This window comes from Poeciliopsis prolifica, unplaced genomic scaffold, assembly GCF_027474105.1.
Source record: "Poeciliopsis prolifica strain line A6 unplaced genomic scaffold, Auburn_PproV2 SCAFFOLD004, whole genome shotgun sequence".
Classification (NCBI taxonomy): Eukaryota; Metazoa; Chordata; class Actinopteri; order Cyprinodontiformes; family Poeciliidae; genus Poeciliopsis; species Poeciliopsis prolifica.
This window is the reverse complement of record NW_026562379.1, coordinates 19688247-19702561: the sequence shown is the minus strand read 5'-3', so window position 1 is coordinate 19702561 and position 14315 is coordinate 19688247. Positions and strand designations below refer to the sequence as shown.

At 49.0% G+C, this 14315-nt stretch overlaps 1 protein-coding gene across 2 annotated transcripts; it reads right to left on the bottom strand.

Moving 5' to 3' along the window:
• Positions 1-2252: 2252 nt before the first annotated feature.
• clip3 (CAP-GLY domain containing linker protein 3) lies at positions 2253-12913 on the bottom strand. 2 transcript variants are annotated; one of them, XM_055028464.1, is made up of 14 exons: positions 12819-12913; positions 9783-10115; positions 7351-7490; positions 6673-6766; positions 6181-6342; positions 5981-6099; positions 5668-5904; positions 5447-5582; positions 5223-5366; positions 5018-5149; positions 4790-4913; positions 4624-4691; positions 4467-4539; positions 2253-4252 (listed from the first exon to the last, which is right to left on the bottom strand). In XM_055028464.1, the coding sequence occupies exons 2-14, from the start codon at positions 10090-10092 to the stop codon at positions 4198-4200; spliced, it is 1794 nt and encodes a 597-aa protein (XP_054884439.1). In that variant the 5' UTR covers positions 10093-10115; positions 12819-12913; the 3' UTR covers positions 2253-4197. The 2 variants fall into 2 exon arrangements, with proteins under 2 accessions (XP_054884439.1, XP_054884438.1); XM_055028463.1 differs by lacking the exon at positions 12819-12913 and adding an exon at positions 10550-10658.
• Positions 12914-14315: the final 1402 nt, after the last annotated feature.

The window sequence follows — 14315 nt, the reverse complement described above, 5'->3', positions numbered from 1 at the left end:
AGTCTTTTACATTTTATCTACTTTATTTGGCCCAAAATGTATTTATTTATTATATTGTCAGAAACCCTGGAGGACATTGTCTTACTGCTGGACAGAGACACAATATGGCTGAAGCAGCGCTAACAGTGGAGCTAATCCTTAGATTAGTGTATTAGCATTTTTTTCTCACTTTGTAACAGTTTAGCATGCTTAGCTAAGAAATTGTAAAGTGATCATTTACTGAGCTGGTAAATGACCTGCAGGTCTCCAGTCAGACCCTATGACCCCCTGACCTCTCTGTCGTGGCCGCTTTCAGCCTGCCGGCCAATCACTACTCCTGTTTTCACACAAACCGGCCAATCAGAGCGCCTCTTGCTCCTCAAAGCCACCAATCATCCTCCTGCACGCGCTGCACCTAATTGCCTTGTGACACTCGAGTGGAGTGGCGGTGTGTGTGTGTGTGTGGGGGTGTGTGTGTGTGTGTGTGTGTGTGTGTGTGTGGGTGTGTGTGTGTGTGTGTGTGTGTGTGTGTGTGTGTGTGTGTGTGTGTGTGTGTGTGTGTGTGTGTGTGTGTGTGTGTGTGAGAGACCCAGACAAAGAAGGAAGAAACTGATGAACTCTAACCCCATAAACGCGGCTCGTTATTAAAACAAATAATAGTAAATAAACATACGTTAATTAATTTTCCATTTTATCTGGGTTCACATAAATATGTGCATGGAAACATCCATACCCTCACACACTCATGTTAGCATCAGTGCTCGTCAGCAGAATGGATGATGGTGAGAGATTACTGACTGGCTCCACCAGTCTGCTCTGCCCCCTGCAGGCCAAACAGGCTCACTGCAGCGGCGAAAGGAACCCATCTTACAGTCAAAACATGAAGAATCTGGTTCTGCTTCTGGTGAATTTTAACTATAAATAATGTTGTTTTCTTCAACCTTCAATTCATTTTCACTGTGATTTTAAAATAGTTTATTTTATGTTGAAATATTTGATTAAATTTTTTTTATGAATTTTATCAAATAAATGTGACTTTTTCATATAAGGGCAGTTGAATCAGTGTGGTGGAAAATGACTACAAGTTAACATGTGCTGATCATGTGACATGCTGGTGAACCATTTGGGTTTCCTGTGGCATCAGAACCAGATTCTCCATGTTCTGAATTTCTAATAAACTCATTTCCACAACAACTTGGATGAAATATTAGATTCTTTGTGTGTAAAACCTGGTAAATACATAACATGTCAGCACATTATTATATTCATAAAATGGTTATTATGCTATAAAAAGGAGCCTGATGAAGCTTCATTCTGATTAGAATAACTATTATTAAAAAAACATCAATAATTAATTTATAAAACGTTTTACTCGTCTGCATTCTGGATACAAACCACATAAATCCTGAAGTTATTAATCTAGAAAAACAAGAAACTGAAACATTTTTCATGTTTTTCTGGTTCAATAACAAACTGGAAAATAAAAACTACCACCTTAAATGTTCTGTTGTTTGAACTGGACCAGATTTAAGGTGGATCCAGGAGATGAGAGGAAGTTCAAACAGCAGCCTCTGATTGATCAGAGGTCAAAGGTCAGATGAGCTCACTCAGCTTGTAGATTGGGTTTGTGTTCACTGTCTGAGCATGTGCAGTTCTGTCGCTATGACATCACAGAGGTCACATGATTCAGCCTTTGATATGAAGCTGTTTTCAGCGTAAACATTTTAAATACACATTTTATTGTTTTTGGTTTTCAGGAAATCACCTGAACTTTGTCGCCTCCTGTGGGCCACATGGAATCTCTGCAGGTCAACCCGGTACTGGTTTTGATTCATCTCTGATTGATTAATGTAAACTTGTTTTTAATGGCTTTATGTCCTATATGTAGTTGAAAATAAAAAAAAATCTGAAAATTGGTTTTATGTTGCAGGTTTTTGTAAATAACTGAAGAAGTGAACACATCAAAGTTCTGTGTCACTAAAGTCTCATTCTTCTGTTCCAAGCGAAACATTTTCATTTAATAATGTAATTTTCAAAACATTTCCATGAACAAAGTGTCATCTTCCAGAATGATCATGGTTGAAGTTAGCACTGTAGCATTAGCTTCCTCTCAATACCATGAATCACTGCAGCATTAGCAGGATTAGCTCTTTAGGATTAGCCTGGCTAATGTTTTAGCTAGCAGGTCCCACCACTGATAGAAACGATTCGGCCTTTTAATGGTGATTATAACATTAATCTGATGTCAGTGAAGACCAGCAAACACAGAAACATTAGAAAAACATCAAATCTTTATTATATTGATAGTTATTAATATTTGAAGCATTTTCATGCTGATGAGAGGAAGATACAGTCTGAAAACGCAACAATCAGAAAATACTGAGGGAGGTTACAGACAGAGAGCATGCAGTGAGTTTATCCAACTGGTCCGACCCACTCACACCGGCTGGAACCGAACACACGACCCATAAAATACCAAAACAAAAGGGACACTTAGTGAAGTTATCAAAATATAAGCTATACACTGTAGATCATTAAGACTCAACCAAACAACCAGAGCTGAGTTAGTTCCTGTAAGGATAGCTTTACTTTCCTGCTGGTTCAGTTTCAATATTTACAGATATAAAACTGAATCCATCACTGGAAGGTTTTTTATAACATCCGAGACAAATGAACCTGTTGGTTGTTAATGAAGCAAATTCTGTTTGAAAATGTTGAAATGAGTATTTTTAAAACCTGACAGCAAGGAAGTGAAGTTAACAGCTGGTAGTTACAGAACCGAACTGGTCCGAACTGGTCCAAACCAGTCCGAACCGGTTTGAACCAGTCCAAACTGGTCCAAACCAGTCCGAACCGGTTTGAACCAGTCCGAACCGGTTTGAACCAGTCCAAACTGGTCCAAACCAGTCCGAAACCAGTCCAAACCAGTCCGAACCGGTTTGAACCAGTCCAAACTGGTCCAAACCAGTCCGAACCGGTTTGAACCAGACCGAACCGGTTTGAACCAGTCCGAACCGGTTATAAGCTGCAAATAAACAGTTATGCAAAGAATTCAGGCTAAAAGGGGATTATAGTGACACCTGGTGGCCAAACCAGGGAAAGTCCACGTTTACAAAGCTGACAGTGAACTGTAACTCCACGTTTACTGTACAAAGACAAATTTCCACTATCACTGTGGCCCACAAACAGCAACGCTTAGCTGAGACAACAGAGTTAGCAGATCCAGAGTCTGTGTAGCGCTAGCTTTTACATCACTAGCATCACAAGTTGCATCTGGAGAAACATCTGGTTTGGGTGGAAAAGAAACAGGAAAAATTAGCACTGTGTGGATCAACTTCAGGTTGTAAAGGTCTGTGAGCATCAAAAGAACAGAGGAAAAGCAGCGAGTCGTCTGCATACGGTGAGATCTGAGGCCAAATGTTCAAGCAGTAAAAATAAAAAGTGACTTTGATGAACCAGAACTAAAATGAAGCATTTCATTGAGAACCTTCTGGTATTTACTGAGGCATGATATAAATATCTTATTATAAAGCAGCATCATTTTAATTTTGCTAAACATTCTGAAATATAAAAACAAGCATAAATAAAATGTTTATGTAAAAGGCTGTCAATGGATCAAAGTCTGCATTTCGTTTTTTATTCTGACCGTCTTTAAGATTCTAAAATCATTTTGATTATGAAATGATTTTTTACTGCGGTGTGTGAAACTTGTTGGGGATTTAATTGAATTTATCTGTAAAATCTAAACGCTGAGGTAAAAACGGAGCAGTGCAGACGATCAACCCTGTTTCCTGGTTAAACATGGAGGACATTAGAGGAACACATGGAGGGTAAACAAAGTTCTGGATCTCACCCAATCAGCAGCCGGCTGGGTCTGATATCATCACCTAACAATGGAAACCCGTCCAGAGCCAGACTCTGGTTCTGAACGACCGGATCAAAGCCATCCTCCCAGCTGATTGCAGCAAAACAGAACCATGAGGCGGAAACACACGCTGACCGTTCCAGGCCACCAGGTGGCGCCAGAGAGGCAGGGCGGATTTCAGAGCTTTAGCTTGGACTCGGTTAATCAAATACAAGGCACTATAGATTTTGCTATAGAACGGCTAAACCAGGAGAAGAAGAAGACAGGGGGCGGGGCTTCACCAGCAGGGTAGGGTTGGGGTTAGCGATGGAGAGAACGGAGCGATGGAGAGAACGTGGAGGTCGGTGCGGAGGTTAGGACTGCATCTCAGCGCGGAGCATCCATGGAAACCAGCAGCAGAACAGCAACCTGCAGCGCAGAGAGGAGAGGTTCTAGTTCATCCATCCGGGTTCTGCGGTTCCGACAGAACCCGGTTCCAATAACACATAGCTTCAAAACCATTTCCATTTCAAATTAAAGCTGCACCAAACAGCTGGATCCGATCAAACCGTAACGGTTCTGAGACGATAACCTGCTGACCCAGAAATGACCTTTGACCCATGTTGGTCAGACCACTTCTCACCTGGATATGGAGCTTTCGGAGGTCAGATCTTTAGGAGATCTCATGGTGTGGAAGTTTCTTTTTGGCTGTGACACTGCCGGGAAACAAACGGGTCAGGTTCTGTTCACTCAAGTCGGACCAGAACTTTCCTCTTTCTGGCAATCTGAGCAGAACTTACCGGAGACTTGATGAACCTTCTTCACCATGGAGCCGTCGTTCTGGGAGCCTTCTTTAGGTCCTCCGATCCTGAACAACCAACAACGACCCAAACCGTCACTTTCACGCTCCAGAACCAGGCCCGCCTTATTACAACGGGAAACATCGGTTCTGTCAGGCAGTCCTACCTCTGGACCCGGGAGGGCGGAGCAAACACTCCATATTTGGGCAGGCAGCTGAAGTATCGGACCCCGAACACGGAGCCGTCGTGTTTCCCAGTGGGCTGGTCCAACTCCACACCAAACCAGAACCCTGAGGGAGGCCAGAGAGACCGGGTCAGACCAGAACATCACCTCCTCTTCACTTCATCTGCACCTCTGCTTCAGTGTTCTGGTTGGTCCAGAACCAGAACTGACCTGGAGCAAAGTCCGTCTTCCCGTAGAAGCGAACGGTGCCGAGTTTCTGACCCGCCACCAGAACCTGGTCCCCCACCTCCACGTTTGTCCCCTCCGGGTCCAGACTAGCCACGGACGTCTTCTTCTTTTGGGCTGAGAACAAACCAACCAACTCAGTCAACTCTCCATCAGAACCAGAACCCAGTTAGACCAGCTGGTACCTCACCTTTGTCCTTCTCCTTCTTCTCCTTCTTGGTTCTCCCAGCCAGGCGGGAGGCCAGGTCCATGCGGGGGGTTCTGGGGGTAGAGGTAACCGAGGACGGAGTCGGATCCACAGCTTTGGAAATCTTTGAAACCGGAGCAAAAATACCTGACGGTCCAAACAGATGAAAACATGAAGAGTGCTGATCCATTAGAACCAGAACCGGGTCCAGGAAGCTCGCCGCTTACCAAGCTTCGGAGGACAGATGAAGTAGCGGACTCCGCCCACGCTGCCGTCGTTCTTCCCTTCTGGCTCGTCCAGCTCCACCCCGACCCACTGACCGCTGGCGAACTCCGTGGTTCCACAGAACCGCAGGGTTCCGGTCTGAGGTGGAGACAAAAGGGTTCTGGAATGAGTGAACCTCAACGTGGCTGATGGAGGCGGAAATAAGGAACCGGTGTGGGACTACCTTCAGGTCGTCCAGAACCACCCGGTCACCCAGCTTCAGCCCCAGCGCCACCAGCATCAGGTTTCCGGGAATGTTGTCGTAGTTGGGCAGCGTTGCCTTGGGGAGGTTACAGCTGAGCGGCACGGCGTCCAGCAGCAGCTGCTTCAGGTCTTTGGCCACCATGGCCGCCTCGGCTTTGTCCAGGCTCATGTCCATCGGGTCCGGAACCACCTCAGCTGGAACCTGGCCCTTATCATTCTGCAGAAACAAACCACGCTCTGAGCCGCCGCTCTGCAGGAAGCCGTCGGAGGAGGGAAGGTGAGTCGGTGTTTACCCTGACGGTGGGGTTGGCGCCGTGCTCCAGCAGACATTTCACCGCACTCAGGCAGAGGTTGGAGGCGGCGATGTGGAGAGCCGTGCCGTAGTGGAAGTCACTGCATGTGGAGTTCAGCACTGAAGAGAAGAGAAGAAGAAGCTGACCTGACGTCCTGGACTCTCGGTGAGCGAGGTTCTGGTGGGACGGCTCACACTCACCTCTGGGTTTGGCGGCTTTGAGCAGGACTCGGATCAGCTCTGGGACGTCAAAGTAGGCAGCGTAGTGCAGCGCGTTCATGTTGGTCCAACGGCTCCGCAGACTCACATCGGCACCCGACGACATCAGCTGACTGGTGAGCCGCAGCGCCGCCGCCGGGTCGCCTGGACACAGGGAGGTCCAACTGAAACCCGCTCTGGTGGAGGACGCCGCCTCCGGGGGAAGCTTTTACTCACATTACTGCACAATGGTCCTAACATTGGATTGGAAATTCAATCATGCAAGAAAACACTGTGTCTGGTTTGCTTCATGATCTTGTTTTCTACTCTGAGGACTCGGATCAGTTTCTGATCTTCTGTGACTGGAGGTGAGACCTGAGACTCTTAACGCGTCCCCTCTGGCCTGCGGGACCCCGGGGGGTCATTCTGGGTCTCTAGCAGCAGTCCCTTCATGCCCACGGAACAAGACCGATGAAGGTCTGAAGAATGACTCACCGACTCCATGAGCTCCAGCCTTACAGCTGTAGTGAAGCAGCGTCATGTCGGTCAACCCGTCTCGGTCGTTCACGTGGCAACCGCGCTTCAGGATCTGGGAGACACCAACACTGAGTTAGTCGCGTCCTGCTGACTGGGACGACACCTGAAGACACCTGACATTCACAAGAACTGAAGCTGGGAATTTGCAGGAATTCTGACATTTCAAAGCAGACAGATGCACAAAGGATGGAGAGTCAGGAGATTTTTATGGAAGAAACTGAAATTAACTCAAAATACAAAAGATAGTCAAAGACTGCAAAAGTCATGCAAAGTCATGTTTCGTCCTGCTGAGTCACGCTTGTGTCTGGTGAGACCCAAACCTCGGCCATTTTGTCTGGCTGCTGTCTGGGCCTCATCAGCAGAACCTGGGTTCTGTTTCAGAATCAGCCGACTCACCTTATCATTTTAACTCCTTCCAGCCCCTTCAGACACAAAGTACCAAAATCAGAGCTTGTCAGTTCTGATTTGAGAAGTGAGGATGTTTTGGTTCTTACTCCGAATCCAGGACCACTTCATTCACAAATTCACTTCTTTGTGTTATTTAATTGCAGTGAAATAAAGATGAAAGGTGTTTCAGTGTAATAGCTGCCATGCTACACCAGCTCAACTCCTGCGGTTCTGACCGTTTGTCCTCACCTCGTTTCCGATGACGTCAATCTTGTGCTGCACCTGCGGGACCCACTGGCGGACGATGGCGAAGAGCTCGGGGATGGAGGTCCGCGGGTCAGCCAGGATCTCCTGACACGCTGGGTCATTTGGGTCAAAGAAGGTGAAGGCTGCAGAGTTAACAGAGGGAGGAGTCGGGATCAGAACCCAGAGACCGGATCGGGAGACCGGATCGGGAGACCGGATCGGGACCTGGAGGGCTGATTGCATCCTGCATGTTTTAGTCTCTCCCTGGTTTAACGCCTGGATCCAATGAGGCTCGTTAAGACCCACCCACTCTGGGACCCACCCACTCTGAGACCCACGCACTCTGAGACCCACGCACTCTGAGACCCACCCACTCTGGGACCCACGCACTCTGGGACCCACGCACTCTGGGACCCACCCACTCTGAGACCCACCTACTCTGGGACCCACGCACTCTGAGACCCACCCACTCTGAGACCCACGCACTCTGGGGCCCACCGTGGGGCCCATTCTGGGGCCCACTCTGGGACCCACAGTGGGGCCCACCCACTCTGAGACCCACCTACTCTGGGACCCACGCACTCTGAGACCCACGCACTCTGGGACCCACCTACTCTGGGACCCACGCACTCTGGGACCCACCCACTCTGGGACCCACCCACTCTGGGACCCACCCACTCTGGGACCCACCCACTCTGAGACCCACCTACTCTGGGGCCCACTGTGAGACCCACCCACTCTGAGACCCACCTACTCTGGGGCCCATTCTGGGGCCCACTCTGGGGCCCACTGTGGGGCCCACCCACTCTGAGACCCACCCACTCTGGGACCCACGCACTCTGAGACCCACGCACTCTGGGACCCACCTACTCTGGGACCCACCCACTCTGGGACCCACCCACTCTGGGACCCACCCACTCTGGGACCCACCCACTCTGGGACCCACCCACTCTGGGACCCACCCACTCTGGGACCCACCCACTCTGAGACCCACCTACTCTGGGGCCCACTGTGAGACCCACCCACTCTGAGACCCACCTACTCTGGGGCCCATTCTGGGGCCCACTCTGGGGCCCACTGTGGGGCCCACCCACTCTGAGACCCACGCACTCTGAGACCCACGCACTCTGAGACCCACCTACTCTGGGGCCCACTCTGGGACCCACCCACTCTGAGACCCACGCACTCTGAGACCCACCTACTCTGGGGCCCACTGTGAGACCCACCCACTCTGAGACCCACCTACTCTGAGACCCACCTACTCTGGGGCCCACTGTGAGACCCACCCACTCTGAGACCCACCTACTCTGGGACCCACAGTGGGGCCCACCCACTCTGAGACCCACCTACTCTGGGGCCCACCGTGGGGCCCATTCTGGGACCCACTCTGGGGCCCACTGTGGAGCCCACCCACTCTGGGGCCCCTGCACTCTGAAAGAGTGGGCATCGCTGGGCCTAAGGAGTTCTGCTCCGGTTGAGCTCCTGGCAGTGGATCATGACGACTGGTTGGGTCGGACTGACGCTGCCGGTTCTTCTGCTCTTCCTGCTTCACACTGAAGACCAGAGGAGCAACTAGAACATAAAGCATCGACAAATCCCTCGTTGAGGTGACTGCTGTCTCGCTAGCTGCTAGCCTGTTGCTAACAGAAGGAATGTTAAAGTGACCCTAGTGACGGACGATACATGAGAACTTCAGAAAGCATCGTCAAAATGGCCGACGGCGGGATTGACTTCACGGCGTATGCTACCAACATGACCTGGTTTATGGTAATTAACTTCACGATAAGTGAAGCTAAAGCGCTGTTAGCCTGCCTGGTCATCAAACTCTGAAGGGGCCCTGCAGAACAGGTTCCTCTGCACCAGCATTTTCCCATCACCCGTTTTCAAACACACTGCGCCAACGTCATGGAAGCTCAATGCAAATGTTCAAAAGCCAACGGGGCATAGTTAAAGTTCAGTCCTGAGGCCTGGACAGATTCACGGAATCAGACAAAGAAAGACCAGTTGTGGCAAAATCTGTAAAAACACAGGAAATTATTTTTGCGCATAAATTTGATTTTTGTAGTAATTTTAAAATCTCGTCTTGTGAGTTTGAGGCACCGCTGCACCAACAAAAGATCATCAGATCATCAACCAATCATAACTCTGATAACATCTGGTGGAAATACGGCAAACATTGATCGGCTGCAGTACCGGCCAGGAAGGCGTGGGGGCAGCAGCGATGAGTTTTTCACAGAACTTCCTTTGGTGGGTTCTGGTTCAGACTCAGAACCAACCAAGTTCATGATTGGTTAATATTTTTGACTCTGTGGCATCTCCCGGGTCGACCCAATCAATAAATCAGAGTCAGAACCGTCAGCGGATCAGAACCGGTCCCCTTCCCGACCCAGTAGTGTCTCCAGCATTGTGTGCTGGTTTAAGGAGGTCCGACGTACCGTAGTCTTTGGGCAGCGGTGCCTGGGCCGACGGGTGGACCATGGCCCGGCGGGCCGGCTCCTGAACCGGACTCTGGATCTCAGGAACCGGCTCAGCCGCTGGTTCATCTGGAGGAGCCTCCTCTTCCTCCTGCTCCTCTCGCTCATCCTGCTCCTCGTTCTCCACCTCTGTCCTCTCCTCCTCTACCTCATATTCCTCCTCTTCCTCGGTCAGCTCCTCGTCCTCCTCCCTCTGAACCCGGGCCTCCTCCTGCTCCTCGTGGTCCTGCCTCTCCTTCTCCTGCTCCTGCACGTTTTCCTCTTTAGTCATGATGAGCGGCGCCGAAGTCGGGCCTGGCGAAGACACAGATCACACAGCATTCAGCCTCTTTACTCTGGCACCCAAAAATAAATGCCCTGTGTCTGATTTCTGGTTCTGGTTCCAGAGGTTTTCCAGAACCAACCAGCATCATGCAGACACTAGCAGTGGAGCTAACGTTTAGCTTTGAGCTTTAACTTATTTCATTCAGCCCACTTTGAACGGCCCTGTTGCTCAAAATGTGCTGCATCAATAAAGTTATTAATGAAGTAAAGAAGAACTTCAACGCGTTAGCTTTGTTGCTAACACTTAGCTTCGTTGCTAACACTTAGCTTCCTCTAAGCAGGACATTTATAAAGCGCTAATTTACTTGTTTTTAGTTGAGAAAATCTCAACATCTGTGTTCAGGTTTTCTAGATGTTCCTATTTTGAAATGCCTGTTTACAAGCAAATGACATTTATTCTTTACCCAGAATGCATTGCTGTAGTTTAACTGATGTTTGAACCAAAGCTGCGCTGATCCAAAGAATCGCTTCCTGGAGCACAAAGTCTACAGGAAGGGTCAAAGGTCATCTCCAAGCCATCCAATACCCCAAACAGCTGCCAATCTTCCAAGGAGTGGATGTCCCAGCAGAGGTCAGAGGTCAGAACAGGAAGGTCAGAGAAATGACTTCCATCTCTGTGTCTGCAGGCCTCTACTCCCAGGTCAAAGGTCATGAACAAATCAGATCACAACAAACTCAGAGTAACTGTTCAGTGGAGGAATGATGGTCTGTCCCATCAGAACCGGGTCACCAGGTTTTTCACCAGGCTGGTTCTGGTTCTGACCCAGATCAGGGCCGACATCCAGTTTGTATTTGCAGAAACAGAAAAAGGAGCCGGCGCCGTCCATCATTATGTGCTGATGAACCGGACCGGACCGGACCAAAGGAGTCATGAAGGAAACCCTTGAATTTAAACCAAACGGCAAAAGAAAGAAAGAAACTTTCATCTAAGAAACTAAGAAAACAGGTTTAGTTATTATTAGAACAATGGTTCAGTCCACAGCGCAGGAGGAGCAACAGCAGCTGAATGGAGGAGCTAGTTGTTAGCAGCTAGCTAGTTGTTAGCCACTAGCTAGCTGTTAGCTCCTAGCTAGTTGTTAGCCGCTAGCTATTAGCTGCTAGCTAGTTGTTAGCCACTAGCTAGTTGTTAGCTGCTAGCTAGCTGCTTTAGCTAAAATGTTAGCTAAAGCTAATGCTAAGATGCTACAACAACACAGTATTTAATTTAATTTATTATATCTGCCGTTGAAAGACTAAACCTTTGAGACCCAATTAATATTTTCATGTCTCTGATTTTCTTCCATGTTGTGTTTCCCTGGTTACAGACAGCAGCCTCCACCAGGGGGCGTCCTCCCCCACACTGACTGCATGTTTGGGTTCTACTGTTCTTGGAGCCCCAAGGCCCTGCCGCCCTGGGCAGAGAGCCGTCCTGGGAAGAGAGCCGCCCTGGGAAGAGAGCCGCCCTGGGCAGAGAGCCGCCCTGGGCAGAGAGCCGCCCTGGGCAGAGAGCCGCCCTGGGCAGAGAGCCGCCCTGGGCAGAGAGCCGCCCTGGGCAGAGAGCCGTCCTGGGCAGAGAGCCGCCCTGGGAAGAGAGCCGCCCTGGGAAGAGAGCCGTCCTGGGCAGAGAGCCGCCCTGGGAAGAGAGCCGTCCTGGGAAGAGAGCCGTCCTGGGAAGAGAGCCGCCCTGGGCAGAGAGCCGCCCTGGGAAGAGAGCCGCCCTGGGAAGAGAGCCGCCCTGGGCAGAGAGCCGCCCTGGGCAGAGAGCCGCCCTGGGCAGAGAGCCGCCCTGGGCAGAGAGCCGTCCTGGGCAGAGAGCCGCCCTGGGAAGAGAGCCGCCCTGGGCAGAGAGCCGCCCTGGGCAGAGAGCCGCCCTGGGCAGAGAGCCGTCCTGGGCAGAGAGCCGCCCTAGACAGTTTTTGTTCCCATCAGAACCTTCCTGGGTCTCCAGTCAGACTGGTTTGTCTCTAAAGGTCCAGTTCTGTGTTGGTACCAGTTTGGCACAAGGTCAGAGGTCAAAGGCCAAAGGCCCACAATCAGCTGAACATATTTTACAGACTGGTTCGCTGGCCTGGGACTAAACCGGAACCGGACAGAACCTGGTCCGGTTCGGAACCAGCAGCGGAGTGAAACATGTCAGGGTTCGTTCTGGTTATTCAACCTGCGGCCGCAATGAGGCGTCATGGCGCCTTCCTCCTTCTCCTCTTCCTCCTCCTCCTCCTGCTCCAGCCTCCATTTTACATGCAACCCAAACGGCGCAAAAACAGGCGCAGACTGGGGCAGAAAGAGCGCCAAACCCTCCATCTCCCGCACGAACGCCGCTCTAACGACCCCGAACCGCAACAACAGCAGCCCGACCCGCAGCAGCCTCGGTTTGCGGGTTTTGCATCAATGTGCGCAGTGAAGAGAGAAACGCCCCGCAGCGGAACTACAACATGCGCACATTGCGCAGCCGCTTGAAAAGCCCGCAGAGCCCAAAGAGGAGGCAGGATGTTCGGTTCGGACAGAGACCCGGTCCAAACTGCTGCTGTGGAGGCTGCAGCGGAACAACAGGGCGACTCTGCCTTCATCCTCCCTCCTCATCATCACCTCCATCCTCAAGGACCAACACGAACCGTCCAGTACCGAGCGGTACCGGCCCAGTCATGGACCGAACCGAGCTGCCAGCGCCCAGAACCGCGCAGGTCGGAGTCTCACCTGGAAACAAGCCGCTGGATGAAGCTGAAGATGCTGATGATGAAGATCCGCTCCGCTGCTGATGCGACACAAACAACCGTGACGCTCCGCTGCTGCGCGCGCAGCTTCCCCCCCTCCCTGACCCCCCCGAAACAAATGAATTCATCTTCCATCTCTAAAATTTATTTCATTTCATTTCTTTTCATTTAATTCAGTAATGAACCAGAATCTGATGCAACAAATAAAATAAATTATGAATGAAAAGGAGCAGAAGGAAGAATAAAGTTATAATATTTACCTTCTGTTAATATACAGACAAAATGAGTTATTGTGCTCAGATTATTAGACATAAATAAATAAAAATGATTCCATGTAGTTTGTCTTTTTGTTCCATGAACTGAAATGTTTTATTTCAGTTTCTTTCAACTTAAATTTGCTCCTTTTTTTTTTACCAATATGATTTTAATATTGTTTGATTTAAAATGTTTATGCGTTTAAATCTGATTGTATGAATTCATAAAGTCTGAATAAGTTTCAGTGTATAAACGTTTTGTTGTTTGTTTTTTATTGCAGAAAATAATAAAAGTTGTTGAAACGTGATTCCAGGTAAACTGCTACCTGCACAGGTAACACAGCTAATGCTAAGCTAGCTTTAGCCTCTTCACAGTCACCTGAGGCTGTCCTGCTACCCAGATTTTATGCTAGCTGATGTTCAGGCTAGTGTGGCTCAGGTGAGGCTATGCTAGCCTGATGCAGTGAATGTTTTCCTTCCAGATATTAAAATTGAAGCAGCAGAAGCTGATCCTTTTTGAACAGAAACAGCTGATAAACATCAGAATTTATCTGAGGTCAAACTATGACTTCATTATGAGGGTGCAGGCTTTGATTAGGCCACTCCAAATCAGTTGTGATTCCAGAGCTGATCTTCCTGCTTTCCAGCCTGCTGCACTCTGAAAGCCAATATTTCATCTTCAATTAAGTTTGTGCTTTCCTCAAGTGTCACTGAATGGTTTATTCAATGTTCATGTTTGGCTTCAAGACAAAGTTATTCTGAATTTGAATGTTTTTGATCCTGGAGCAAATGCAGTAAAGTTCAGGATGTTTGTCAATTTGAACATTGTTCTTATTATAATTATCGTCTTCAATATATTTTCATGTGTCATTTATGCCTTTACTACTCGCATATATGGTTAGTTTGATTTTTATCAAAAATGATGATGCATAAAAGTCTTTTGAAGCTAATATGCTAGTGTTAGCATGGGCTCATGGGTCCAACATTAGCTAAAATGCTATGCCTTTGACTTGACAAGAGGTCTGACTTCCCACTGCATGTTTACAGCATGAACTGAGGCTGCTAACATTCGTGTAGCGTTAGCTTCAGTCAGCCAAGCGGACTTGAATCCTGCCACAAAACCATAAGAAGGCAAAAATCTTTGCACAGTTGCTTTTTTCTGAACAAACGAGAAAGTAGAGCGAAGCTTTTGGGAAACAGCGTTAGCTACCGTAGCTAAAATGCCA